The sequence below is a fragment of the Xenopus laevis genome, chromosome 3S (assembly GCF_017654675.1).
Source record: "Xenopus laevis strain J_2021 chromosome 3S, Xenopus_laevis_v10.1, whole genome shotgun sequence".
In the NCBI taxonomy this organism is placed as follows: Eukaryota; Metazoa; Chordata; class Amphibia; order Anura; family Pipidae; genus Xenopus; species Xenopus laevis.
Genome location: NC_054376.1, coordinates 19,132,023 through 19,157,891, shown reverse-complemented (window position 1 = coordinate 19,157,891; position 25,869 = coordinate 19,132,023). Strand labels below are relative to the sequence as shown.

General features: G+C 44.3%; 1 protein-coding gene across 4 annotated transcripts in view; it reads left to right on the top strand.

Moving 5' to 3' along the window:
• Window positions 1-779: 779 nt before the first annotated feature.
• tecr.S (trans-2,3-enoyl-CoA reductase S homeolog) overlaps window positions 780-25,869 on the top strand; it is a 71,454-nt gene continuing 46,364 nt past the window's right edge. Inside the window, exons 1-5 of one of the 4 annotated variants that reach the window (NM_001092264.1) lie at window positions 1,023-1,104; window positions 5,035-5,085; window positions 5,885-5,936; window positions 15,824-15,868; window positions 25,337-25,440. In NM_001092264.1, coding sequence (NP_001085733.1) covers window positions 1,090-1,104; window positions 5,035-5,085; window positions 5,885-5,936; window positions 15,824-15,868; window positions 25,337-25,440 — 267 coding nt within the window. In that variant the 5' untranslated portion in view covers window positions 1,023-1,089. Of the gene's footprint in view, window positions 1,105-1,150; window positions 1,352-3,661; window positions 5,086-5,884; window positions 5,937-15,823; window positions 15,869-25,336; window positions 25,441-25,869 lie in introns of those variants that run through there. The other 3 variants (XM_041587621.1, XM_041587620.1, XM_041587619.1) reach the window with 3 other exon arrangements.

Sequence of the window (25,869 nt, the reverse complement as noted above, 5' to 3'; positions counted from 1 at the left end):
ACTTTTAAACCCTTTGTCCAGTTACTTTTAAACCCCTGAAATAAAGGGATTGTTAAAAAAAAAAAAGGCTTTAGTTCTTCACATTTTTATGCAATCTTTTTGTTCAACCCACTGAATTAAAGCTGAAAGTCTGCAGTTCAACTGCTTCTGAGTTGTTTCATTTAAAATTCATTGTGGTAATGTACAGAACCAAAATTATAAAAAAAAGTTGTCTGTCCAAATATTTATGGACCTAACTGTATGCAGTAAGTATAGAGGAGAGAAAAAGAAAGCAATCAAATTAAACATGGTTAAATGGTATAATCAGGCTTATTTTATAGAAGTATTGATGAGCAGCGGTCTTTAAGAGGTGTGGTCTAAACAATTTTCACTGCACTACTTGTGGCAAATATTTCTGTCCCTCTATTTTCCAAATGTTGGGAGGTATGCTCCCCCATAGGCCTCCAAACATTCGAAAAAAAAAAAAATCCGTTATGGAGGCCTATGGGGGAGGTATGCTCCCCCATACCATAGGCATCCAAACACTCGAAAAATTTAAACAATCCGTGCAATACTTTCTATGAGTTAAACACAGGAAGCCCGTTATACTGAGGCCACTTTAAAGCCTCCCCAGATTATTCTGAGCCGCTAAACCAGGCTCCGGGATGATTATGCTCCATTAACCATTTATTGGCTACACCCCACCCCCTGCTTTGTAAGGCTGCCCAGCAGGACCCTCCAGCAAGCAGCATTCCCTTATTATCAGCACAAGAGATCTCCGCATATAGCCTAAATAGGATGCCTAGCAACGCAAGCACCGCCACCAGACAAACAACGTGAGCCTATTGGCTACATTTGCGCCTGATCAGACTATTCTCCACAATTAGCCGGATTGGACATCAGTCAAGCCGTGCACATCGTTGTTATTCACCCTTTGCACCTTTAAACCCACTTCTTCCTATCAAAACGCTCCATCGCGTTCATGGGTTGTTCAGCGCCACTGAAACACCAGTTTTTCCTATGTGGGCGCTGATTGGTCGTATGCTCTGTGTTTCATTCTGTTTCCCTGTACAGTTTGGAGGCAGGTAGAAGAGAAGCTTCTGCGGAATCATGAAACACCACGAGGTAAGGGGGCGGCTGCGTGCAGTTAGAGAGAGTGATAGAAAACCCAGTACGACCATCTTTACCACCCGGGGACTGCTGGGATTGGTACAGTCGCTGATGTCTGAGGTTACACAGAATGAGGCCATAATTGACTGCAGTGTATGGAAGCCGGGAGAGTCAATATCATCCGTAAAGCGAATGCGCAGATACCGCTGAGCAGATGAGTGACAGAAGCATGTGGTGATCGCTGGCTGTAATTGAGATACAGGTTCGCTTGCTGGGAAAAGGGAGTGACTCCGAGTGACAGCTATAAATACTGAGCCTGTGACTGACAGGCACTTGTAATCAGCTCTCCGACACTGACAGCATTCTTTATTCTACAGTTGGGATAATTGTATTATTGTCGCTAGGCAATTGGGTGGGTGTATCACGTGATGTCAGTTCAGGGGCAGCAGCTTCATACCCCTGTTTTGTTACTGTGGCATAAATGGCCCATTGTGTCAGAGTGTAAAGCCTCTGGCTAAGTGTCAGTGCTTTATGATTAAGCCCTTCTGTGTCAGAAATTTGTTGCACGCACGCTCACTGTTAACCTGCCCCAAATGTGAGAGACAGTCATTTATCAAAACTGGGCAAATTTGCCCATGGGCAGTAACTCATGGCAACCAATCAAATTGCTGCATTCATTGTTCTACTTGCAGCTGGCTTTAAAAAGCTATTCACTGATTGGTTGCTATGGGTAACTGCCCATGGGCAAATTTGCCCAGTGTTAATAAATGAGCCCCTGCAGCAGTGACATCACTAGCCAGGGCCTGCACCCCCTCAGGGCCCCCCAGCAGCCCGCGTGCCACTAAAATGCAGTCCAAAAATTGCGTACGGCGGGGGGCCCGGCTGCGTGTCACGCACCAGGGCCCGCCCCCTCTAGTTACGTTACTGATCACTAGAAACTACTGGGCCCCTCAGTAAAATCTAGCGATGCACCGATTCCACTATTTTGGATTCGGCCGAACAGTTGATGCTGTATCATTTAGTCACTTACAGGACAAAGTGATACACATATTTACAGCCTATATCAAAATTCAAATATTTGTCATTTTTGATTTAAATAAACTCTCATTTAAAAAGCAAAACAAAACTTGAATGTTTGCTTACTTATTAATCAATCAGAATATAAAAAAACCTGATTGAATAAAATCATGGAAAAAATGTGAATACCTGAAATTTATGAGTTCACAAAATCAAAAAAAAATGTCAAAAAACTCAGTTAAAATTTTGCCAAGGACAGTTCCAACTGACTTCAACATGACCTCACAAGCTTTTAGATGTCGTTTTTTACACTCAAATTTCTTTTTAGCATAACAAATACAGGTATGGGACCTGTTATCCAGAATGCTCGGGACCTGGGACTTTACAGATAACTGATCTTTCCATAATTTGGATCTTCATACCTTAAGTCTACTAGAAAATCCAAAAATAAACCAAATAGGCTGGTTTTGCTTCCAATAAGGATTAATTATATCTTCGTTTGGGTCAAGTACAAGCTACTGTTTTATTATTACAGAGAAAAAGGAAATTGTTTTTAGAAATTTGGATTATTTGGATAAAATGGAGTCTATGGGAGACGGCCTGTCTATTTGGAGCTTTCTGGATAACGGGTTTCCGGATAACAGATTCTATAACTGTACTTAATTTGAAGTTGTTTGGGAGTCTTAGCCCAAAAAAATTGAATTGCAGTGAAATTTGAACATTTATAAATTAGTGCTTATTGTGTGCAGTTTACAAGTGGCTAGTGGGCCCTTGATCTGTTGGCCCAGCTACTGGAATAATCTCTCGACAGTACGATCCAGAAACGGGTCTTTTGGTTTTATACACGCTGTGCAATATGAATGCGAGTGTCAGAATTTTTCGCTTAAAAGGGATAGAGTACACCTATATACACTTTTACATTTTCCTATAATAGAAAGTTGTTTTCCCTGTTCTCCCCCCCCCTGCAAACAGGATGATTTGTTTAAATTGGGACAATGAGCTCTGTATAAACAAAAAAGAACCAGCCTTTCCCTAATCAGCCTTTGACTATTAAATGCTGCTTTCTGATTGGTTTCTGTGGGTGAATTGACCAGTAGACACCTTTGCAATGTTTATTATATTACCCGCAGGTGGTGGTTTGAATGAGAGTGTGCGACATGAATAGGAGAGGCCTGGACAGCAAGATAAAAAGTAACAATAAAACTGTAGCCTCCCAGAGCAATAATTAGTGGTCTGCCAGGGTTAGCAACCCCATGTAAAACCTGTAAAGTATCAGAAAAGAAATCAAATATTTCAAAAACCAAACTTCCATTTTTTCTTAGGGATGCACCGAATCCACTATTTTGGATTTGGCTGAACCCCCGAATCCTTCGCGAAAGATTCAGAATACCGAATCCGAACCCTAATTTGCATATGCTAATTAGGGGTGGGAAGGGGAAAACATTTTTTACTTCCTTGTTTTGTGACAAAAAGTCACGTAATTTCCTTTCCCACCCTAATTTTCATATTTGGATTCGTTTCAGCTGGGCAGAAGGATTTGGCCGAATCCTGCTGAAAAAGGCCGAATCCTGAACCAAATTCGGTGCATCCCTAATTTTTTTTAATGATGAGTGGGACTAAAGCATTTCCCTGTATATAGTAAACCCCATCCACTGTGCTAGATGCACTCTCAAGCCTAAACAAGAAATAAGGAATAATTGGGCATCTTTTTCACTGCAAAAAAAATTACATTTGAACTGGGAGTGTCAAAGGTGAGTTCACTGGGAATACATTGTATACCTGTGTAGCACTCTTTGCAAAATGGTGTTGGGTAATTGAAATTGTGAAAAGGTGAATGTAGCAAGTTGGTATGGAGAAAGCTCTATGCAGTTGTTAGAAGTTTAGTGAACGGATGATGCACACTTAATATACTCACATTTGCTCTTTTTTTTGCCACTGTATGTGTTTTCATGGAAGTTGCCTCTTGCATGGGGTGTATGTTGCACGTTCTATCCCAGGGGTCTTGCCTTTACTGTGCTGGAAGAGATGGAGAGGGGAGCTGTCTATATATAGAGTGCTGGGACTGAGCCCAGATATTTGCTGAGACCAATGAATACCAAGAGACAGCCACAGAGGTGTAGAGATACATTAAGAAGTGAGAAATAAACAAGAAGGTTGAAAGGGTTGCAGAGGAACAAGAGACAAAGGATAGCCACCTAAAGTTTAGTCCTACTGCATAAAAGGGTATATTTTACAGTCCCCGGGCAGAGTGCAGGAGTGTAACTGTGTGTGAAACTCATTAGTCTCGTTCACAGAGGGTGCGGAACTTGGCAGCATGTGGGGTCTCGGGCAGTGTGAGTCTCAGTAGTCAAGTGCTGAAACCTGACAGATGTGAAAAAGCCTAGTGAGTGATAAATTTAGAGCCCTGTTTCATGTTCCATCTGGATACCAAGACAGGCTGTGACTCCAACGAGGAAAGTGAGAGTTAACGTGAGATTGAGTGAGCCTGGGATGTTGGTGGAGAGTGAGAGGGATTGTGTGATGAAAGTGCAGGAAGAATAGAGGTACAAAAAAACAGAATCCACAAAGGAACTTGAATTTTGGAGCATCACCTAAAATTGTGGGTAGGAGATTACTGTATAAGGTCTGCTTTGTTGACCGGACTGGAAAAGAAGAGTTAGAGTTTGTATGAGACTGCTGGTGATGCAGTAAAGAGCATAGGGTAGAACTTCATAAACTAGAGGGAACAAGGAACTGTGTTTGGGGGATACCTGGACAGAGTGTAGAAGAGTTTCTAGTGGAGAACATTAGGTGAAACTTGTAGCCATGGATATGATGGTCTCAGAAATGCAGCAGCCTCCCAAATCCCCTGTGGAGGTCCCAGTGGTCACCAAGCGCCCTCCTGCTAAACCTGCGAAAAAAGCTAAACGTGCTACTGTTTATTTTGAGGTGGAGATCCTGGATGCCAAAACGAGGGAGAAGCTGTGCTTTTTGGACAAGGTGAGCAGAGATAAAGTAGGTTGAGGGTGCATTTGGTTGGGTTGGGAAGGAGTTGTCATGGAAAATGACAATAACTCTTTATGAATGTGGGAGATTCTGAACACCGCTGAAAATGTTTGCTTACATGGAAACTTAATCAAGCACCCATTCGCTCCATTTTTTTTTTTAATATAAAAAAGAGAGCACATTTGTTGTACTGTGCTTTTAAGCCATTAAGCATATTTAGATTACACATGGATGGCTTGTTTGAGACAGACTGCACAGGCATCAATATTTTTCGTTGGCTCTAAGTTACATGGCCCTAGCTATCATGTATTCGATAGGCTGCAGGTGTGTGTTACAGGGGTAACACATGCAGAATAGGGCCTATAATGTATAATGTACATTGGAAAAAACATTTGGACCCCTTCAAAGAAATAAATGCCGTATTGTGCTACACTAATTAACTAATACAACAGTATTGTTTGTGTCAGGATGTTGGGAGTGTTAGTTTGGTATGTAATACAGAGACGCAGATACAATTAGTAAAAGAATTATAGCTCAGAGATATGAAGTATGATATGGGATACATGCTGTGTATTACATGGGTGGTATTACAACGGGGTCTACTAACTGGTGAATATCCTTCTGTATAAACCTATGAAACACAAAATACAGTAATATCTATATTAAATACAAAATGGTAAGTATAAGCTGAAAGCTAAGATATTGGAGCTTTTCAGATTGTTGTGGGGTGACCATTGCACCCCAGGCAGGTCTGTATATGTTATTTCTAACCATTTGTGTCTTTGCCATTTAGGTGGAGCCCCATGCCACCATAGCAGATATAAAGAACATGTTCACCAAATCCCGTAGGTATCTGTATGGGTGGGGAATAATGCATATTCTGTGTAATAGGGTTTCTATTTAAAAGGGGAAAACATGTTTTTTTCAAAATGCATCTGTTAATTGTACTTCTCCAGCAGACTTCTGCACTGAAATCCTTTTATTAAAAGAGCAAACTGATTTTTTTTATATTTAATTTTGAAGCCAGGAGTCATGTGACTTGTGCACTCATACATTTCAGTCACTCTTTACTGCTGTACTGCAAGTTATATGCAGTAATATCACCCCCCCCCACAGCAGCCTAACAACTAAACAATGGGAAGGTAACCAGATAGCAGCTCCCTAATATCTGCATTGGTCAGAGCTCCAGGTTGTGAGGTTCTCCCAGGCCCATTTTGGGTCTGGGGAGCATTTATTTATTTTTTCCCTGCAAACTGCTTTTCCCCCACAAATGCCTCCATTGCTGGCCAAGGAGTGAGGACCCGCTTGGGGTCTAAGAAGAAGACAGCAGTTGAAAATTTTCAGGTGACAGCAAGGAAGGAGAAAGTACCTCTACTTGCAGTGTTCCATCTGTTATGGAGTTTCCCAAGCAAGTGAATACCCTGGATGTACAAGCCCAAGTTGCTGCACAGAGTTGCAGTTCTGCTGTTGGAAGTGGCAGTTCTGCTGCTGAGAGTTGCAGTTCAGAGGCAAGCAAGGAAGCTGCTGTAAGTCATGCTGGGAGCCAGGAAGGAAGTGCTGCAGGCTGTGAAGAAGCCATGGAGAGTGCTGAGACTGTATGTTGTGTGGCTATGGAGGTGGCTGAGGAGGTGCTGAGAGAAGAAGCCCAATCCTGCTGCTGCTGCAATGGCCCAGGTATTCACAATACACCCGTGTGATCATGGGGGAGAGCAGGCTGCTGGAAATAAAGCTGGAAAACCAGAGACTGTGGGCTCAGCTGGGCCCAGTCACAGCCAAATAATCAGGGCCCTGAGTGACATTAAAGTCATGGAAGAGAAAAGGAATATTTTGGAGGGGGGCATTAGTAACATGGTGGCTGGACTGAGTGGTCTTAAAGGGACTGAGAGATCTAAAACTGTAAGAAAAATAGTTTTCATGACTAATGATTTAGAGCAGTGCTGTCCAACTTCTATGGTACTGAGGGCTGGAATTTTTCTAATCTACATGGTGGACGGCCGATAACAGAAGCCAGTGTTAGCCACTCCCTGTTTTTAGACCACACCCACTTTAAACCACACCCATGTCCATATTAATAGCACACCGAAAAACCAAATGGTTGGTGCTCACTGCAGGGATCAGGGCCGGAACTAGGGGTAGGCCGAGTAGGCGGCTGTCTAGGGCGCCATCATTGAGGGGCGCACTTTTTTCAAGCGTTTATTTAACAATTTGTTTCAGTTATCACGGTCACCCAGTTGGGTGGAATCCATCTCCTTCCCCCTTCTCCCTCTTGCCGGCAAGTAATAGCTCCTTCTGTGCTGTGCACCGCGATGTGCATACACGCGTCAATGACATCACTGGGAGAGAGGCAGAGAGCTGGGGGCTGCTTGGTGTGTCTCTCGCTGCTCTCAGCCTTGCACAGTTGCACTGAACTCAAGACATTCTTTCTATTACTGTAAAGTGTGAAGCTTCCTGCTGGCACAGCCAGGTACAGATTTGGGGCCCATATGTTTGCTGTTGCTGCTGGGCGCTGGCACAGGTACATAAATACTTGGGGGCAATATGATGTGATCAGATTTATTTTTGGCTGCTACTGACACAGGTAAAGATTGGGGGCAATATGATGGCTGCAGGAGGGCTGTATGATGGATGGCTGCTGAGCTTGCTGGTACAGGTACAGGGGGCAGTAATATAAATGAAAAAGTGTTGTACACTTTCTTGCTCTCTTTATTTAAAAACTATCATGGTAAGGAGGGAAATGGTAATGCAGGACAAGGGGGCACTGATTGAAGCTCTTGCCTAGGGTGCCGAACTACCTTGTGTCTGCCCTGGCAAGGATGCCACTCATATGTGAAAAAAAACTAAGTCATATTAAGACATACCCTTAAATCCATATGCCTCCTCCTCCCCTGTGTATAATACAGTACCCCAGCATGTGATTAAACACTTTAGGGGCCACTTACAATAATTTTCAATTGCTAACAAACCCCCAGAACAAATACCAAAGTATGACACACACAGGGAGCATAGGGAAGGCAGAACAGAGCAGGAGACAGGAATCAGGACCAGTCTAATATGTACTACATACAGTGACACAGTGCTGGTGCTCCATTAGCATTTTGTATAAAGTGTGAACAATGTGGCAGTTTCAGTCTGGGTCTCAGGTGTGAACACTACAGGCCTTTAGGGGAGTGAACAATAGAGGTGTCACAAGTGTGAACAATACAGGGGGATCAGAGGTGTGAACAATGCAGGGGATTAGTCTGAATTTGAGGTTTAGACAATGCAGGGGCCAGTTAATGTCTGTAGTGATAATTTTTAAAGTTTACATATGGTAAGAGGACACAGCAGGCAGACTTTGATGTGAAGGGCCACATGAGGGGGGGGGTCGCGGCCCGCGGGCCGCCAGTTGGACAGCCCTGAACTAGAGGGTATTGATAATAACATTAACAGGGTTCTGGCAGTTATACAGCCCTGGTAAGAGGTTTGTGATAATCACAAGAGATTCCAGGAAATGGAGGAAAATGAACAGAAAAAGTTAAAGACTTTTTTTTTCTGAAGAGACTGATTCCTAGGGGTGGCAATGTGGGTCTTTGTGTGTGGATTCCCGGGTCCCAGAGACTGTTTCAGTGCCCAGCACCAATGCCAATACTAATGCCAATATAATGCTGGGAATGTGGCTGGTGTGAGCATGCCTAGTGCAGTGAGTTTGCCCAGTGCCAGTGTGTCAGGTGCGAGTGTGCAGTGTGACAAGGCTGCAGGGAGTACTAACATAGCTGCACCCCTGACTAATAAAACTGTATGTGACGCTGCAGTAATAGAGAACATGACTGGTGAAAGCAGTGTCACACAGGGTGCAGGGAATCCTCCTGTAAATAGTGAGAGTGAAGGGGCACAAGGAAGGAGAGGTGTTTGGGATGGGAATGTCAGCGGGGGCCTGCGGCACCCACAGGGGGGGTGTAGTAAGGATCAAGGAGGAAGTCCTTTTCCAGTGAGTCCAGGCAAAGTACAATTCAAGGGAAATCCAATAGAGAGGTCAAGTCCAGGCAAGGGTTCGAGATGGCAGGCAGCAAGGTTCAAATGTCAGGAAACAGGCAGAAGATCAATAACAGGAAAAACAGGCAAGCAGGGAGACCCAGGAACACAATATAATATTGAGCTATACTCAGGCATCGAACCCGGGTTTCCGGCGTCCTTTTAAGTTTGAATTTGGCGCCACAGCGCGTGACGTCACAGCGCCAGCGTCCTTGCGCCCACGTGTAGTCCTGGGCGCCGCCATCTTGGATCCGCCGCGCCGGGAGTAAGGTAGGGAGCGCCGAGCGCTCATCGTGACAGTACCCCCTCCCCCACGGGGGGCCACCGGACCACCAGGACGAGGCTTCTGGGGAAACTGACTATGAAAGATATTCACAAGGCGGGGAGCATGCACATCCGAGTCCTTCTCCCAGGAGCATTCCTCAGGACCAAAGCCCTTCCATTGGATGAGGTACTGGAGAGATCCCCTGGAGAGTCTAGAATCCAGAATCTTCTCGACTTCGTACTCTTGCTGGCCGTCCACGAGGATGGCAGAAGGAGGGGACTGACCAGAGGAGAAGTGATTGGACACCACAGGTTTCAACAAGGAAACATGGAACACGCTGGGAATCCGCATCTCAGGAGGTAGTTGCAGACGGACAGCCACAGGATTGATCACCTCAGAGATGGAGAAAGGACCCACAAATTTAGGACCCAATTTAGGAGATGGAACCTTCAGGCGGATATTCCTAGAAGAAAGCCAGACTTTATCACCAACCTTGTATGGAGGGGAAGGCTTTCTCCTACGACCAGCAAAGGTCTTGTGCACCAGGGAGCTCTTCTCCAAATTAGACTTAGTGGCAGTCCAGATGGCAGACATGTAAGCTGCATGATCTTCAGCAGCGGGAACGTCGGAGAGAAGAAAGTCCTGAGGAAAGGCTAGAGGATGCTGACCGTATACAGACAGTAAAGGAGATCTTCCAGTAGAAGAGTGATTGGCATTGTTGTGAGCGAATTCCGCCCACGGGAGTAGATCTGACCAGTCGTCTTGGCAGAGGGAAACATGGTTTCTCAGAAACTGTTCAAGAGCTTGATTCACTCGCTCCGCTGCCCCATTGGTCTGAGGGTGATAGGCAGAGGAGAACTGAAGAGAAACCCCCAAAGACTTACATAGGGAACGCCAAAATCTGGAGACAAACTGGGATCCCCTCTTGGAGACAATTTCCACAGGGAAGCCATGTAGACGGAATATATGCTGTATGAAGAGAAGAGACAGTTCCACAGCAGAGGGGAGTTTCTTTAAGGGAATGAAGTGTGCCATCTTGCTGAAGCGGTCTATTACCACCCAAATGACAGTGTTCCCACAAGAGGGCGGCAACTCCACAATGAAGTCCATACCCAAATGAGTCCATGGACGAGAGGGTACTGGTAGTGGTTGTAGAAGACCGCAGGGTCGAGAGTAGCTAGCCTTAGTGGTGGCACAAACAGTACAAGCTGCGACAAAGTCTCTGACATCCTTGCGGATGGTCGGCCACCAAACTAGGCGCCGAAGGAGCTCAAGAGTCTTTTCTGAACCAGGGTGACCGGCTTGTTTGAAGCTATGAGTCTGCTGGAGGATGGGAAGGCGTAACTCAGGGGACACAAACGCCATTCCAATGGGGGTATCTGGAGGAGCGGCAGACTGGCAAGACATGATTTGTTCAGCGAATTGGGGTAATACAGCAGCGATGATCCTGGATGGAGGGATGATAGGATCTTGCTCTATAGGAAGGCGGTCCTCTGGGAAGAAACTTCGAGACAGGGCATCTGCCTTCCGGTTCTTGGTCCCAGGACGATACGTCAGGACAAAATTGAAACGAGAGAAGAAGAGAGACCATCTCGTCTGACGGGGGTGCACCCTCCAAGAGATGACGCCATTCCACGAGGGCGAGTTTGATAGCCAGAAGCTCACGATTCCCAATGTCGTAATTCTGCTCGGCGGAGGAAAACTTCTTGGAGAAGTATGCACACGGATGGAGCTTACCATCTGCAGAATGTCTCTGGGAAAAGATAGCACCTGCCCCGACATCAGAGGCATCAACTTCAATGAAGAAGGGTAGGTGGGGCTCAGGGTGCAGAAGAACTGAGGCAGAAATGAAGGCATCCTTCAGGGACTGAAAGGCTTCAAGAGCCACAGGAGGCCAACAATTGGGCTTCCCTCCTTTGCAGATGATGGAGAGGATAGGAGCAATGCGGGAAGAAAAGCCTTTAATGAATTGGCGGTAATAGTTCGCAAAGCCTATGAACCTCTGGATCGCCTTGGTACTCTGGGGGAGTGGCCATTTCTGGATAGCTGATACCTTGGCAGGATCCATCTCGAAGCCCTCAGACAAAATGATGTAGCCAAGGAAGGAGATCTTAGGAACTTCGAAGGTACACTTCTCCAGCTTGGCGAAGAGGGAATTCTCCCTAAGACGAGAAAGAGCCTCTTTGACTTGGGAGCGATGGGTTTCCAAATCTTGAGAGAAGATGAGGATGTCATCCAGATACACAACAACCGACTTCCCCAGGAGGTCCCGAAAGACATCATTAACGAACTCCTGGAAGACGGCAGGGGCGTTGCAGAGGCCGAAGGGCATCACGAGGTACTCGTAATGCCCGTCACGAGTATTGAAAGCTGTCTTCCACTCATTGCCCTCTCAGATCCTGATGAGGTTGTAAGCCCCGCGGAGATCCAACTTGGAGAAAACCTTGGCCTTATTAAGCTGGTCGAAAAGTTCAGAAATAAGGGGTAAGGGGTATCTGTTCTTGACAGTTATGTTATTGAGACCCCTATAGTCAATACAGGGGTGGAGACCACCGTCCTTCTATTCCACGAAGAAGAAACCAGCTCCGGCTGGGGATGTGGAAGGACGAATGAAACCTCGCTGGAGATTCTCTGAGATATATTCCTTCATGGCAGTAGTCTCCGCAGGAAACAAAGGGTAAGTCCGCCCACGGGGAGGCATGGTTCCAGGAAGGAGGTCAATGGGGCAGTCATACTGCCGATGCGGGGGGAGGAATTCTGCTGACTTTTTGCAGAAAACATCGGAGTAGTCCCTGTAGACAGAGGGCAAGGAAGATAAGTTTGTTGAAGAAACTGTAACCCGTTGGATGGGCTGAGAAATTAAACAATGTCCTTGGCAATGTAGACTCCAACGGGAGATTTGACCGGAGGACCAGTCTATGGAAGGGTTATGTAGTCGTAGCCATGGTAAACCCAGCACGACCGGAGTGGAGGGACAAGGGATGATCAGGAAGGACATCTTCTCCCGATGTAGTGCTCCAGTCTGAACAGATACTTCACCAGTAGACAGAGTGATGGTGTCAGTGGAGAGGGGTCTGCCATCAATGGCGAAAACTTGTATGGGAGGACACACGGAGGATAGAGGAACTCCAATCTTTTTAGCAAAAGCCAAGTCCATAAAGTTCCCTGCAGCTCCATCAAGGAAGGCTGAAACAGGAATTGACTTGGAGGTTAGCAGGATCTGCAAAGGAACACGAAACTGATGAGAGTTTTCAGAGGACTTGGAACAAACACTACTGATAAAAGAAATTCCAGTCTTACTCTGAGTAGGAATATTCTTCAACTTTACAGGACAGGAGACAGCTAAGTGGGATTGCCCACCACAGTAGAGACAAAGTCCAGCCGTACGTCTACGGAGCCTTTCTTGTTCAGAGAGACGAGCCCTTCCAACTTGCATCGGTTCCTCCTGAGGAGAAGTAGAAGCTTGAGAAGCTGGAGTATACAAGAGAGGCCTTTGGAAGCGGGGTGCCAACAAGGGTTGAAATCTTTTACAATGCTCCTTCTCTACTTGATGCTCTCTGAGACGAGTGTCCACCTTAATGGATAGTGCAATCAGATCTTCTAGCAGGTCAGGGAACTCCCTGGAGACAAGATCATCTTTAATGCGAATAGACAGTCCTTGATAGAATACGGCCCTATAGGCATCGTCATTCCAGGAAGTCTCAGCCATCAAAGTTCTAAAGTCAATAGCATAGTCACTGACACTGCGGTTTCCCTGCCGGAGTTGCAGAAGACGAGAAGGGGCATTAGTGACCCGACCCGGGGCATCAAACACTGTACGAAATGCTTGAAGAAAAGCCTTAGCATCAAAAGTCAGTGGAGAATTCTTCTCCCAAAGAGATGTTGCCCACTCAAGCGGTTTGCCCATCAAACGAGACATTACATAGCCCACCTTGGAACGTTCATTGGGGAAGTGCGAGGGTTGAAACTCGAACTGGATCTGGCACTGTGTAGCGAAACCTCTGCAGGCCTGTGGGTCCCCACTGAAGCGAGGAGGAGGTGGAATACGAGGCTCACCAGACGAGAAACCTGCGTTGGACGAGGCGACCGCCATGGGAGGATTTACAGCAGCTTGGGAAGCAGGGGGCGCTGGAGGCACACGAGAGAGAAGGGTATCGAGTGCCTGCCCTATGCGATACTGCTGGGCTTCATATTCCTCCATGCGGGATGCCAGTCCGCGGAGTGCACGTCCGACATCAGGCGTAGCTTCCTCAGTAGGATCCATGGCCCGAGTATAATGTCAGCGGGGGCCTGCGGCACCCACAGGGGGGGGTGTAGTAAGGATCATGGAGGAAGTCCTTTTCCAGTGAGTCCAGGCAAAGTACAATTCAAGGGAAATCCAATAGAGAGGTCAAGTCCAGGCAAGGGTTCGAGATGGCAGACAGCAAGGTTCAAATGTCAGGAAACAGGCAGAAGATCAATAACAGGAAAAAGAGGCAAGCAGGGAGACCCAGGAACACAATATAATATTGAGCTATACTCGGGCATCGAACCCGGGTTTCCGGCGTCCTTTTAAGTTTGAATTTGGTGCCACAGCGCGTGACGTCACCGCTCCGGCGCTGGCGTCCTTGCGCCCACGTGTAGTCCTGGGCGCCGCCATCTTGGATCCGCCGCGCCGGGAGTAAGGTAGGGAGCGCCGAGCGCTCATCGTGACAGGGAAGAGACTGTTTAGGCAGAATGTCTCTGAGGTGGGTGAGAGTCAGGCTGTAGGAAGAAGAATGAGGTGAAAATTAAGTGGGTGAAGGAGAGGGGTGAGTTCCCGGGGCACAGGTTTGTAGCCAGAAATTTCATCAAAGACGCATTGTGCTTTACCCCTGCAGATGTGTTTGGGCTGGTAAGTGTCACAGACACTGAATTTGATCTGAGCTTCAAACTGGCTCAGGAGCTGAATGAGTTCTGGCGCAAATATGAGGGTAAGAGAGAAGCCCCAGAGTGGGAGGGGTTTAGCGTGATTCCTGTCTCCTGCCCTGAGACCAGGACTGTCAGCATTATGTTTAAGACAGTCTGTATCCCCTCTGAAGATGTGATGGTCTGGCTAAAGAGGCAATGCACTGTCCTGTCCCCCCTTACCCCACTGTATGATGAGGAGGGTTTCTGGATAGGAGGGTGGAAGGTTCAGGTCAAACTGCAGATGAATTTCCATGTTCCCAAACACCTTCACAATTCCTTCTTTGTTGGTAAGGACAGGGGGGGTTGCTTCTTTCCAGGTAAACCCAGGGTGTGTTTCAGGTGTGGCTCAAACAGGCACTTTGCAGCTAAATGCCCAGTGGTGGTGTGCCCTCTGTGGTGAAACTGGGCATCCCAGTAAAGAATGCCAGGAAATCCGCTGCAATTTGTGCTTGAATTTAGGACATGCCCACCATTCTTGCCCTGATGCCTAGCACAACATTGTTAGAGATTGCCCTAATTTACAGGAGGAAATTGGCCAGGGAATGGAGATTGTGGGGGAGGGTGCTCCAACATCTGAAGTGGTGGGATTAGAGAGGGAGGTTGTGCAGCTGGAATCCAGTGCCCCATGCAGTAAGGTGGTGGGTAGGGCAGCAGAGAAGTTACCCAAGGAGAAAGGTGAGCAGAGGGCCAGTCAGCCAAGAAGAGAGGAGAAGTGGAAAGTGGTGGGAAAGCAAGCCTCCATTAAAAAAGACACCTCCCCAAAAATAGTGGTAGCAACAGGAAATAGGTTTGTTCTGTCAGAAGGTAAGAGCTGGGGAGATCTGGCTGAGGGAGAAAGAAAAGAGAGAGGAAGGCTAGGGCCTTGGGGGGAAAACGGAACAGAAAGAGGGAAAAGAGAGTGGGGAGGAGGTTTTGAGTCAAGAGGGGGAATGGGAATCCCTAGAGGAGGATATTGAGATTGACCTGGAGGGTGAGAAGAGTACCCCAAAATTCCAAGTGAAAAGGAGGGATGAGGAAAGTGGGGGTGCCAGGCACAAGATAACAGCTCCCTGGTAGATCTAAGTCAAAGTAAACTTTATTGTCATCTCAGCAGTATATGAATACACAGTGAGACGAGACGACGTGGCTCCAGCTAGTACATATCACAAAAAGGCACTTAAGAACAACAATAGTAAAACTCCAGGTCCCACTGCAACACCTTCAGTTACATTGAGTTGGAGAAACAATAGCCTTTCAGAAAGCAGTTCCACCCTACAGTGCTGGCTCTTTTTGAAAGCACATGACCAGGCAAAATTACATGAGATGGTGCCTACACACACCAATATTACTACTAAAAAAAATACACTTATTGGTTCAGGAATTAAATTTGATATGGTAGAGTAAATTATCTGCAGTGTAAATTAGAAATAAAAATGACACCATAAAAATTGACAGAATTCCTTTAAGCAAAAACTTTGCCTGATGTTGAGTCACTTTAGCTTCATGCCGTTGACGGTCGTCCTTATAATACCTCTTCTTGTCCCCCAGATCCTCAGTGGTACCCTGCCCGGCAATCTCTGCGGCTAGATCCCAGTAAGTACTCTTGGTCTCTCTCTAGAAGAATGATATGGGTGGGGACAGAACACTTAATTTACTTTTTCATCTTTAATGTATTACTGGACTTTAATAATTGGGTGAAAAAAATAAGGAATTTTGGGTTAATTGACCAGGCGTTATTGACCACACACAGGATGTAGAGGTTTAGGCCCTTGCACTATTAAGTCAACTGTGTTCTTGGGTCAGAAATAGACTAATTTGAATGAAAATTATTTAGCATTTTGCATTTAACAGATTTTAGCTGAGGTGGTAAGAAAAGTTTACTCCAAAATAGCAAACAAACCACCACCTATACGAAAACCACAGCTCCTATTTTGAAGAGAATACTGGAATGTTATAATGTTCATGGAAAGTTGGTCATTAGGTGATTTGAAATCAACTGTAGGCTAGGATCGCAAGCAGCCCATGGTCCCAGGTGTCTTTAGTTGGCTGAAATCTTATGCATGAAAGTTGGTGTTGAATATTGGGATACATGATAATTTGTTCTGCCTGCTTCCATTAATAGGATTCTAGCTCTCTGTTTGGGCACATGAATACTCCTCATCTAAACCAGTTATAATTGTATAACTGACTGAGGAGGTTAGAAAAGCTGAAGAAATTACCTTTTGCTTCAAAACAGTACAAAGTGTGGATTCAATTCCTTAGACCTATTAACCACTGCTTCCAATGAAGCTATTAATTAGCGAAACAAAATGTGGTAATAAATGGTCAAACGCAGTTTGTTGCTGCAAAAGTTGAGGTGCTTTTATTTTGAACACGACATGTTTCGAGAAAGAGCTCTTTCTCAAGTGTTACCAGATGCAAAACCCGCACACACTATTAATCAATAAGCTCCACCCCTAATCAGTGGTGAAATTGCCAAAGGCCATGCCCACCCCCACTGCATGATGAAACAACTTGGCCACTGCAAGGGGAATACATTTTTTCTGCCTAGCCAGTTTAAACGTGTGGATAAATGTCAACAGTAAAAGTCCATAAATTGTTTAAGTAGAACAGTCAGATCCCAGACATAGTCCATCATTGTCCAAAAGTCTTCTCTAATTGATCTAAAAAGAAAACCCCCGGCATTGCACATAGCCTGCCAAGAGCTCTGGTTGCTTCACATAAGAATAAATCTGATTGCCTTCTTTTTCTCTCTCTCCTCTATACTTCTGCATATATCCTCTGCACTCCAACATCCATCAAACTATCCTGAAATTGAAATCTCCTCTTCACTGCTCCCATCACCCTCTCTCAATCTAAGCACACTATCTTGTATTGTTAAATCTATTATCCCCTCTCATCCCATCAAACAATACACTGCTCGCACTGTCAAATCTAGGTCACACCTTGTCTCACTCTCATTATTACTGTTACTTGCAGCTGGGGATATCTCCCCAAACCCTGGTCCAACTCACTCATTTGTACCCTCACTTATTCCTACTCTCAGGCATTCAACAAGGTCTTTTCCAGTCTCTCAGTCTTTACGCACTTCTAATCTTGCAAACCTAATTCACATAAAACCAGCACCCTCCCTGCCTTTCTCATGTGCCCTCTGGAACGCACGGTCAATCTGCAATAAACTCACAGCAGTCCATGACCTCTTTATAGCTAAATCCCTTCACCTTCTTGCAATCACTGAAACATGGCTCTCCCCCTCAGACACTGCTTCACCTGCTGCCCTCTGCTATGGAGGCTTCTCACTTACTCACACTCCTAGACCGGATGGCCGTCATGGCGGTGGGGTGGGATTTCTTCTCTCCCCCAAATGTAGGTTTCAAAATCTAACTACACCGACTTCTCTCTCCTTCACTTCTTTTGAAGTCCACAGCATACGTTTGTTTTCTTCAATCTCTCTGCGTGTTGCTGTCATATATCGCCCCCCAGGACCCTACTCCACCTTCTTGGATCACTTTGCTGCCTGGCTTCCATACTTTCTCTCCAGTGAGACACCTTCTCTCATTTTAGGGGACTTCAACATCCCCATTGAGAACTCTGCTTCTGCTGCCACCTCTAAACTTCTCTCTCTAACAGCTTCTTTTGGTCTCTCTCAGTGGACCGACTCACCTACCCACACCGAGGGTCATGCTCTTGACCTTATATTCTGCCACTCATGCTGCCCATCCAACTTAATTAACTCTCCCTACCCTCTGTCTGACCATCATCTACTCTCCTTTCAGATACTGCTTTCACCTGCACCTTCACAACCATCTCTCTCTACCCACACATATAGAAACCTTAATGCCTTTGAATCACAACAATTATCAACAGTATCAGCACAATCCATATCTCATATTAATACTCTCTCCTGTCCCAATATGGCAGCTTCTCTCTACAACGATGCCCTTTCAACAGCACTCGACTCCCTTGCACCTTCTACCACCCGTCACAGCCGGCCAGCTAAACCCCAACCCTGGCACACTAGTGTAACACGGTACCTCAGAAGATGTAGTAGATCAGCTGAGCGACGGTGGAGAAAGTCACGAACTGATCCTGACTTCATCCACTTCAGATTCATGCTCTCCTGCTATAACCGAGCTCTATCATTAGCCAAAGAACAATACTTCTCTTATCTAATATCTACTATGTCCTCCAAACCACAGCAGCTGTTTGCCACATTTAACTCACTCCTATGCCCTCCTCCACCTCCTCCACCTATCAATGTTACCGCCCAAGACCTTGCTCATTTCTTTAATGAAAAAATCGATCACATTAGGCTGAGCATACCGTCCGACAACAATCTCAGACCAACGTGCAGTCCACTCACATCTACTTTGCACTCCTTCACCCCTGCAACTCTAGATGAAGTTAGCAAACGTCTAGCCAGCTCAAAACCCACCACCTGCTCCCTTGACCCCATACCCTCTCGCCTTCTCCACCCAATCTCTGATACACTCTCTCCTGCACTTACCCACCTATTCAATCTTTCACTCTCTACTGGTACCTTTCCATCATTATACAAACAAGCACTAATCACTCCTATCCTCAAAAAACCTTCCCTTGATCCCAGCTCTCCCACTAACTATCGACCGGTCTCCCTTCTTCCATTCGCATCCAAATTACTAGAAAGGCTTGTTTACAAACGCCTGATCAAGCATCTCACTCACAACTCCCTCCTCGACCCCTTGCAATCTGGCTTCCGCCCATCACACTCAACTGAAACTGCACTCACCAAAGTAACCAATGATCTTCTATTGGCAAAGTCTAAAGGTCATTATTCCATTCTAATCCTTCTAGATCTCTCTGCAGCCTTTGACACAGTTGACCACACACTCCTCCTAGACATTCTACACTCATCTGGCATTTGTGACACTGCTCTTTCACGGTTTACTTCTTATCTGTCTGACCGTTCCTTTAAAGTTTCCTTCTCTAACTCTACTTCTACTACTTTCCCACTCTCTGTTGGAGTTCCTCAAGGCTCTGTTCTTGGCCCCCTGCTGTTCTCGCTCTATACAACTTCACTAGGAAAACTCATTCAGTCATTTGGACTTCAGTATCACCTTTATGCTGATGACACCCAACTCTACTTGTCTACTCCTGATCTTTCTAATTCTGTCCTTTCCCAAGTCACAGACTGTCTCTCTGCTGTCTCCTCCTGGATGTCACAGCGCCACCTGAAACTGAACCTTTCTAAAACAGAACTCATCATATTTCCTCCAAGATCTTCTTCCCCTGTCCCTCAGATATCACTCACCGTAAACAACACCACCTTTCATTCCACCACACAGGCACGCTGCCTAGGAGTCATCTTAGACTCTCATCTGTCTTTTTCACCACACATTCAAACACTTGCAAAATCTTGCCGTATTCAACTGCGCAACATTGCTCGAATACGACCATATCTCAGTTCAGAATCAACTAAAACACTGATTCAGTCTCTCATCATCTCCCGCCTTGATTACTGCAACTTACTCCTCCCAGGTATTCCAACAAGTCACCTTTCACAACTCCAATCTGTTCTAAACGCGGCCGCTAGACTCATTCATCTAGCTCACCGCTCAACATCAGCTGCTCCCATATGTATGTCCCTTCACTGGCTCCCAATCTCTTCTAGAATCAAATTCAAATTACTTACACTCACATTCAAGGCCCTTAATAATGAAACCCCTCCCTATATTTCATCTCTAATCTCCAAATACACTCCTTCACGAAACCTACGCTCTGCTTCTGATCTTCGCCTCACTTCTCCTCTGGTCACTTCTGCCCATTCTCGTCTACAAGACTTCTCTCGGGCTTCTGCTTTTCTCTGGAACTCTATGCCACAAGCTGTCAGACTTTCTCCTTCCTTCCAAACTTTCAAGCGCTCCTTAAAGACCCATCTGTTTAAAGAGGCTTATTCAATGTACCTTAATTAATCATTGCTTTATCAAAAATGACAAAGTGTTTATACAATCCTAATGTCTCAATTGTACCCTAACCTTTTAGTTTGTAAACTCTAATCTCTAGGTCCTTCTAACCCTATTGTACTCTGTAATCCTTGTCTGTTATCCACCATTTATTCCCTGTTTGCTATAACTGCAGTAAAGCACTGCGTATCTTGACAGCGCTATATAAATAAATGATGATGATGATGATGATGATGATGATCTTGTATTAAATCATGCAATGACTTTCAAGCATTATTGATGATATTTTTTTACTTTGTATCTTACCATTCTGTAGTATATTCAATTGATTTCTTTTCAAGTATATTTTTAAGACAAAATACGTAAAAAAAAAAAAGTAGAAAAATACATAATTATGTATACACAGTATATAGTTCATAAAAAAACTATTGATACTACAATAGGCGTTTAGACCCTCTGGGTGTAAGCTGTTTAGCCTAGTTATCCATTTCGACTCCTGCTGTAGTAGTATCTATCCTAAAGTGGAACCCCCTGTGTAAGAGTTGTTTCAAAGGAACTGTTGTGTGCACAGAATAAGGAAATTAATGTGAACCTGCATATTACTTCATTAGCCCAGTATGTGAAAGCAAAACGGATACCTCGCGGGTTAAGATTAGATCTACAGCCCAACCTTGTGTCGAAGATCCCATCCTTATCCAGCATTGGCAAGAGATCTGCAACAAGCGCAGCCTTGACTTGATGGGACTTACCATTGAGCATCTGCAAGATAAACTTGTATCGATCGGCGCTGAGTTTTCCGGCTTGAAGGAACAGGTGATCGCAAGTAAAGGAATGGCTCGAGGCAGTGACCTTTGCGGAAAAAGGAGAAATCCTTTAAGCGGACCTGTCACTCAGACATAAAAAGCTGTATAATAAAAGTCCTTTTCAAATTAAACATGAAATCCAAATTATTTTTTTAATAAAGCATAGCTGTTTAAATTCATTTAAAATATCAGCTGTCCATCAAATATTGCCTGCTCCTCCTCTATGCCTTAGGCATAGGGGCTGGGCATGCAATTACTTTCACTTTCCATTCAGCACTTACTAGATGTCACCCATTCTGGTGCACAAACAAGAATTTGAGAGACGCGCAAGATTACTTACACGAAAGAGTCTACACGTTGCAGGAGGAGCCACCAACATGCTAGGAAGGAATACCGGCCAAGAGTACAGCACCATGGGAGCTCTACACAGCAAGCAGGCAGATGGCTGCGGACCAGAGACAGTGAGCTCCAGAGACCTCTCTACTGATCCGGCTGATACCTCGTCTGGAAGCACAGGTGAATGCTCTAGAGCAGGGGTCCTCAACCTTTTTTAACCATGAGCCACATTCACATAAAAAAAGATTTCGGGAGCAACATAAAATGAAAAAACATCCTGGAGTGTGCCAAATAAGTATATGACTGGCTATCCATTTTACCTATGTGGATTGGCAGCCTACAGAAGGCTCTGTTTGGCCATAAACGTGGTTTTTATGCAACCAAAACTTGCCTCAAAGCCAGGAATTGAAAAATGTTCACCTGCTTTGAGTCCACTGGGAGCAACATCTAAGGGGTTGGAGAGCAACATGTTGCTCACGAGCCACTGGTTGGGGATCACTGCTCTAGAGGAACGCATGCTTCTACAGCAGCAGCAAGCACCTACAAGCAACAGATGGCCACTTTAAACCAAGCACAAGCTCAACTTTTTTAGAGCAAGGACCAAGAAGGAATTCAAGAATACCTATGCCCAGAAAGGATTACCTGCAACGGAACAAACTAATTTGGTTATATTTCCTCTCATGTACTGTCCCCAGATGAACAATCATAGTGCAATAGAGGTTTGGGTTTTGTCCCTTCATATGGATTAGACATTTTAAACTGGGAAATTGAATTTCAACATTTTTTGAGAACTTTAAAGTTAAAAATGTGTTTTAAAGGGAAAGAATATGAAGTGAGTGCCCCAGGGAGTGAGTTTAAGAAAAATAGCTCTTTTACCCCCTTAGTGCAAAACAATGCCTTATCAGCCTTCGAAAAAGTTGTCTTGACAGAGGTAGTAAATTAGAAAATTAACAACCTCTCCTCCTGTCATAAATTTATACCAAACCTGTTCTTTTAAGGAAAGAGTGGCTTTACGAGATTTACAAAATGCTAAAACTCTAGTAATTAAAAGGGTCCCGTCACCCAAAAAAATTTATTCAAAATCCTATTTTGTAACATTAGTCAAGCAAAATGAACTTTCATTACACTAAATAAATAATTTGAATCTTGTTTCCTTCCATCGGGGAATTCATAATTATAGCAAGGAGGCAGGAGCCATTTTGTTGACACTGTTATTAAGGCAAGCCTTGCATCATCTCAGAATCTTGTTTGTGCACCAGATTGGGGGACCTGATGTCCATCCCCATGCCCTGGCTACACAATTAAATGGTGAAGAGAACAGGGGAATGTGGGGAGAGCAGTGTCATCTAGGAAGTGCTGAATGGAATGTGAAAGTAATATGCCTAAAGCATAGAAGAGGGCCAGACAATATTTGATTGACAGCTGAGATTTTTAAATGAGCTTACAACAGCTATGAATGCTTTAATAAAAAATAGAAATTGGATTTCATGTTTAATTTGAAAAGGACTTTTATTAAACAGATTTTTGTGTCTGGTTGACAGGTCCACTTTATGAAGGCTGACAAAGGTGGAAGTATTGTACTGATGGATAAGGATATGTACATCTGTGAAGCTTAATGACAACTTAATACATTGGGACATTATAAGGTGATTAACAAGGATCCGGTTTTTGAGATCCAAAAATAAATTCTACTTATGGTTACAGAAGCCTTTCAAAATGGCCTTATTTCACAGGATACTAAAGAGTTTTTAACATTTGATCATACTTGTGTACTGGTCCTGTACCTCTTACCAAAAGTACACAAATCCTTGACCAACCCCCCTGGTCAACCAATTGTCTCAGCGATTAGCTCTGTGCATGAACCTTTATCTAAATATGTAGCCACTTCCTCCAAACCATAGTGGGCAATATCCCTTGTTGTCTTAAGGACACTAAGGTAAGACCCCTGGGTACAGACTGTAGTTTATGCAGCATTGATATTGTGAGTCTTTATACCTCAAGATGAGGGAATAAAGTGCATTGAAGAATGTTTACTAGACACCAACCTTTCACCCAATATGGTATATTTCCTAATAGACTGCCTTACGCTGGTTTTAAAACGTAATTATTTCAGATTCCAGGGCAAATATTACTGGCAGTGCCAAGGTACCTCAATTGGGGCGCCAGTCGCTCTGTCTTTTGCCAACTTATTCGTCCACAAACTTGAGAGAAAATATATGGCTCTCTATGTTCGATATATGGACCATATCTTGGTTATCTGGAAGGGTGATGTGTCTGTATTTCTCGAAATGGTACACAAAACTAATGAGAAGCTAATGAAAACATCCTACAGATAATTTACTACTAAAATATCAGTTGATACATTGAATTTCCTGGATGTGAATATTTAAGGAAGTAAATGTTGCAACTGAGCTGTATTGAAAAGTAACAGACCGTAATAGCTTGCTACATTCCTCTAGCTTGCACAACCCCATGTGTATTACAGCAGGTATACTGCCCCTAAGGGGCAATTTTTAAGAGTGAGCAGAATAGCCTCTGATGATGACAAAGTTTGGGAATCGGTCGGGCCGCTTACTAAAGGATTTAAGGAAAAGGGCTATAAAGTAAATGATTTAATGAAAACAGAGAAAGAAGTGGGTATGATACCAAGAGAAATGTTACTTTCACAGAAAACTAAACAAAAGGAGAATCTAAGAATCCCTTTTGTAAGTAGGTACACGCATGCAAGTAGCCAGATAGCAAAAATAATTAAAAGATTCTGGCCCTTTATATAACATAAGATCCTAAAGCATCTATGTACCGATGTTCCTATGTTCTGCTATGCCAGAGGGCAAATACTAAGGGATAAATGATGCCCAGCAGAGCCACGGAAGGATGATAAACCCCTATCAATGCTTCAGGAACAACCTAAGAAAGGTACCTTTCATTGCCTTGAATGTATATGTTGCTCTTCTGTTATTAAAGGGGAAGTTGTCATCACTCGATGGTAAAAAGATACAACTTAATACCTATGCAACATGTGAAACCTCAGGTGTTGTGTACCGGTTGGTTTATGTTGGACTTCATAACCTGTTAAAAAACGAATAGACCGATATTCACAATTTTAAATCTGGCACCCAAACAGATACTTCAGTTTCACGCCATTTCTTCACACTGAAGCATAGTCAAACACAATTGAAATGGCAAATGCTGGAAGTAGTAAGGAGGCCACAAAGAGGAGGGAACTTGAATAGATTACTACTACAGCAGGAGTTGAAATGGATAAATAGGCTGAACAGCTTACACCCAGAAGGTCTAAATGACTATTGGGGTATCAGTAGTTTTTTTTGAACCATATACTGTGTATACATAATTTATGTATTTTTCCCCAGATAGTATGGCTGTCTTAAAAATATACTTGAAAAGAAATTAGTTGAATATACTACAGAAGATACAATGTAAAAAATATCAACAATAATGCTTGAAAGTCATTGTATGATTTAATATAAGATTTATTCTTATGTGAAGCAACCAGCAACTCTTGGCAGGCTATGTGCAATGCCGGGGTTTTCTTTTTAGAAGCCTTTTGGACAATGATGGACTATGCCTGGGATCTGACAATTTATGGACTTTTACTGTTGACTTCTATCCAGACGTTTAAACTAGCTAGGCAGAAAAAATGTATTCCCCTTGCAGTGTCCAGGTTGTTTCATCACACAGTGCGGGTGCGGGTGGCCTTTTGGCAGTTTCACCACTAATTAGAGGTGGAGCTTATTAGTTAATAGTGTGTGTGGGTTTTGTATCTGGTAACACTTGAGAAAGAGCTCTTGCTCGAAACATGTCGTGTTCAAAATAAAAGTACCTCAACTTTTGCAGCAACAACCTGTGTTTGACTGTTTATTACCACATTTTGTTTCGCACATTACCTTTTGTGGGTGTGTTTGTTTAGTGTCTGTGTGGCCAGTATTACAGGTTTCCATGTTCTTGTTTGACCCTCACAGAGGGCAGGTCGCTAAAGGACGAAGACATCCTACAGAACTTACCAGTGGGTACAACAGCCACCCTGTACTTTAGAGACCTGGGTGCACAGATCAGCTGGGTGACGGTGAGCATCATCTGTTAAAGGAATGAAAGTTACTTGTGTATTTTAAGGACACTTACACAGCGAGCTACTTGTAGCTACAAAATGCCAGAATACCCTGCCATAGACAACACTGCTAAAACACGTAGTGCCAATTATTAGTATTGTCTAATTTTTTTTTTAAATACTGTTTTTATTGATTTTTCAACATAGAAAGATGAGGTTGACATCAGCACATTATAACTGTAGCATATACAGGTGCACCATTGTATTACAAACAAGACAGTTGGTCAATGTTTCCATTCCAAAGCGAGTGTATGTTGAGTATTTTGAGTCTCGCCAATCGTGTCTCTCAAAGGTCTTGCTCGAGTCTTTGCCCTAGGTGCAATAAAGCTTATCGTTGTGTGCCTATGAATTTAGAAAGGTCTTTAAAGGGTATAGCGAGGAAAGATA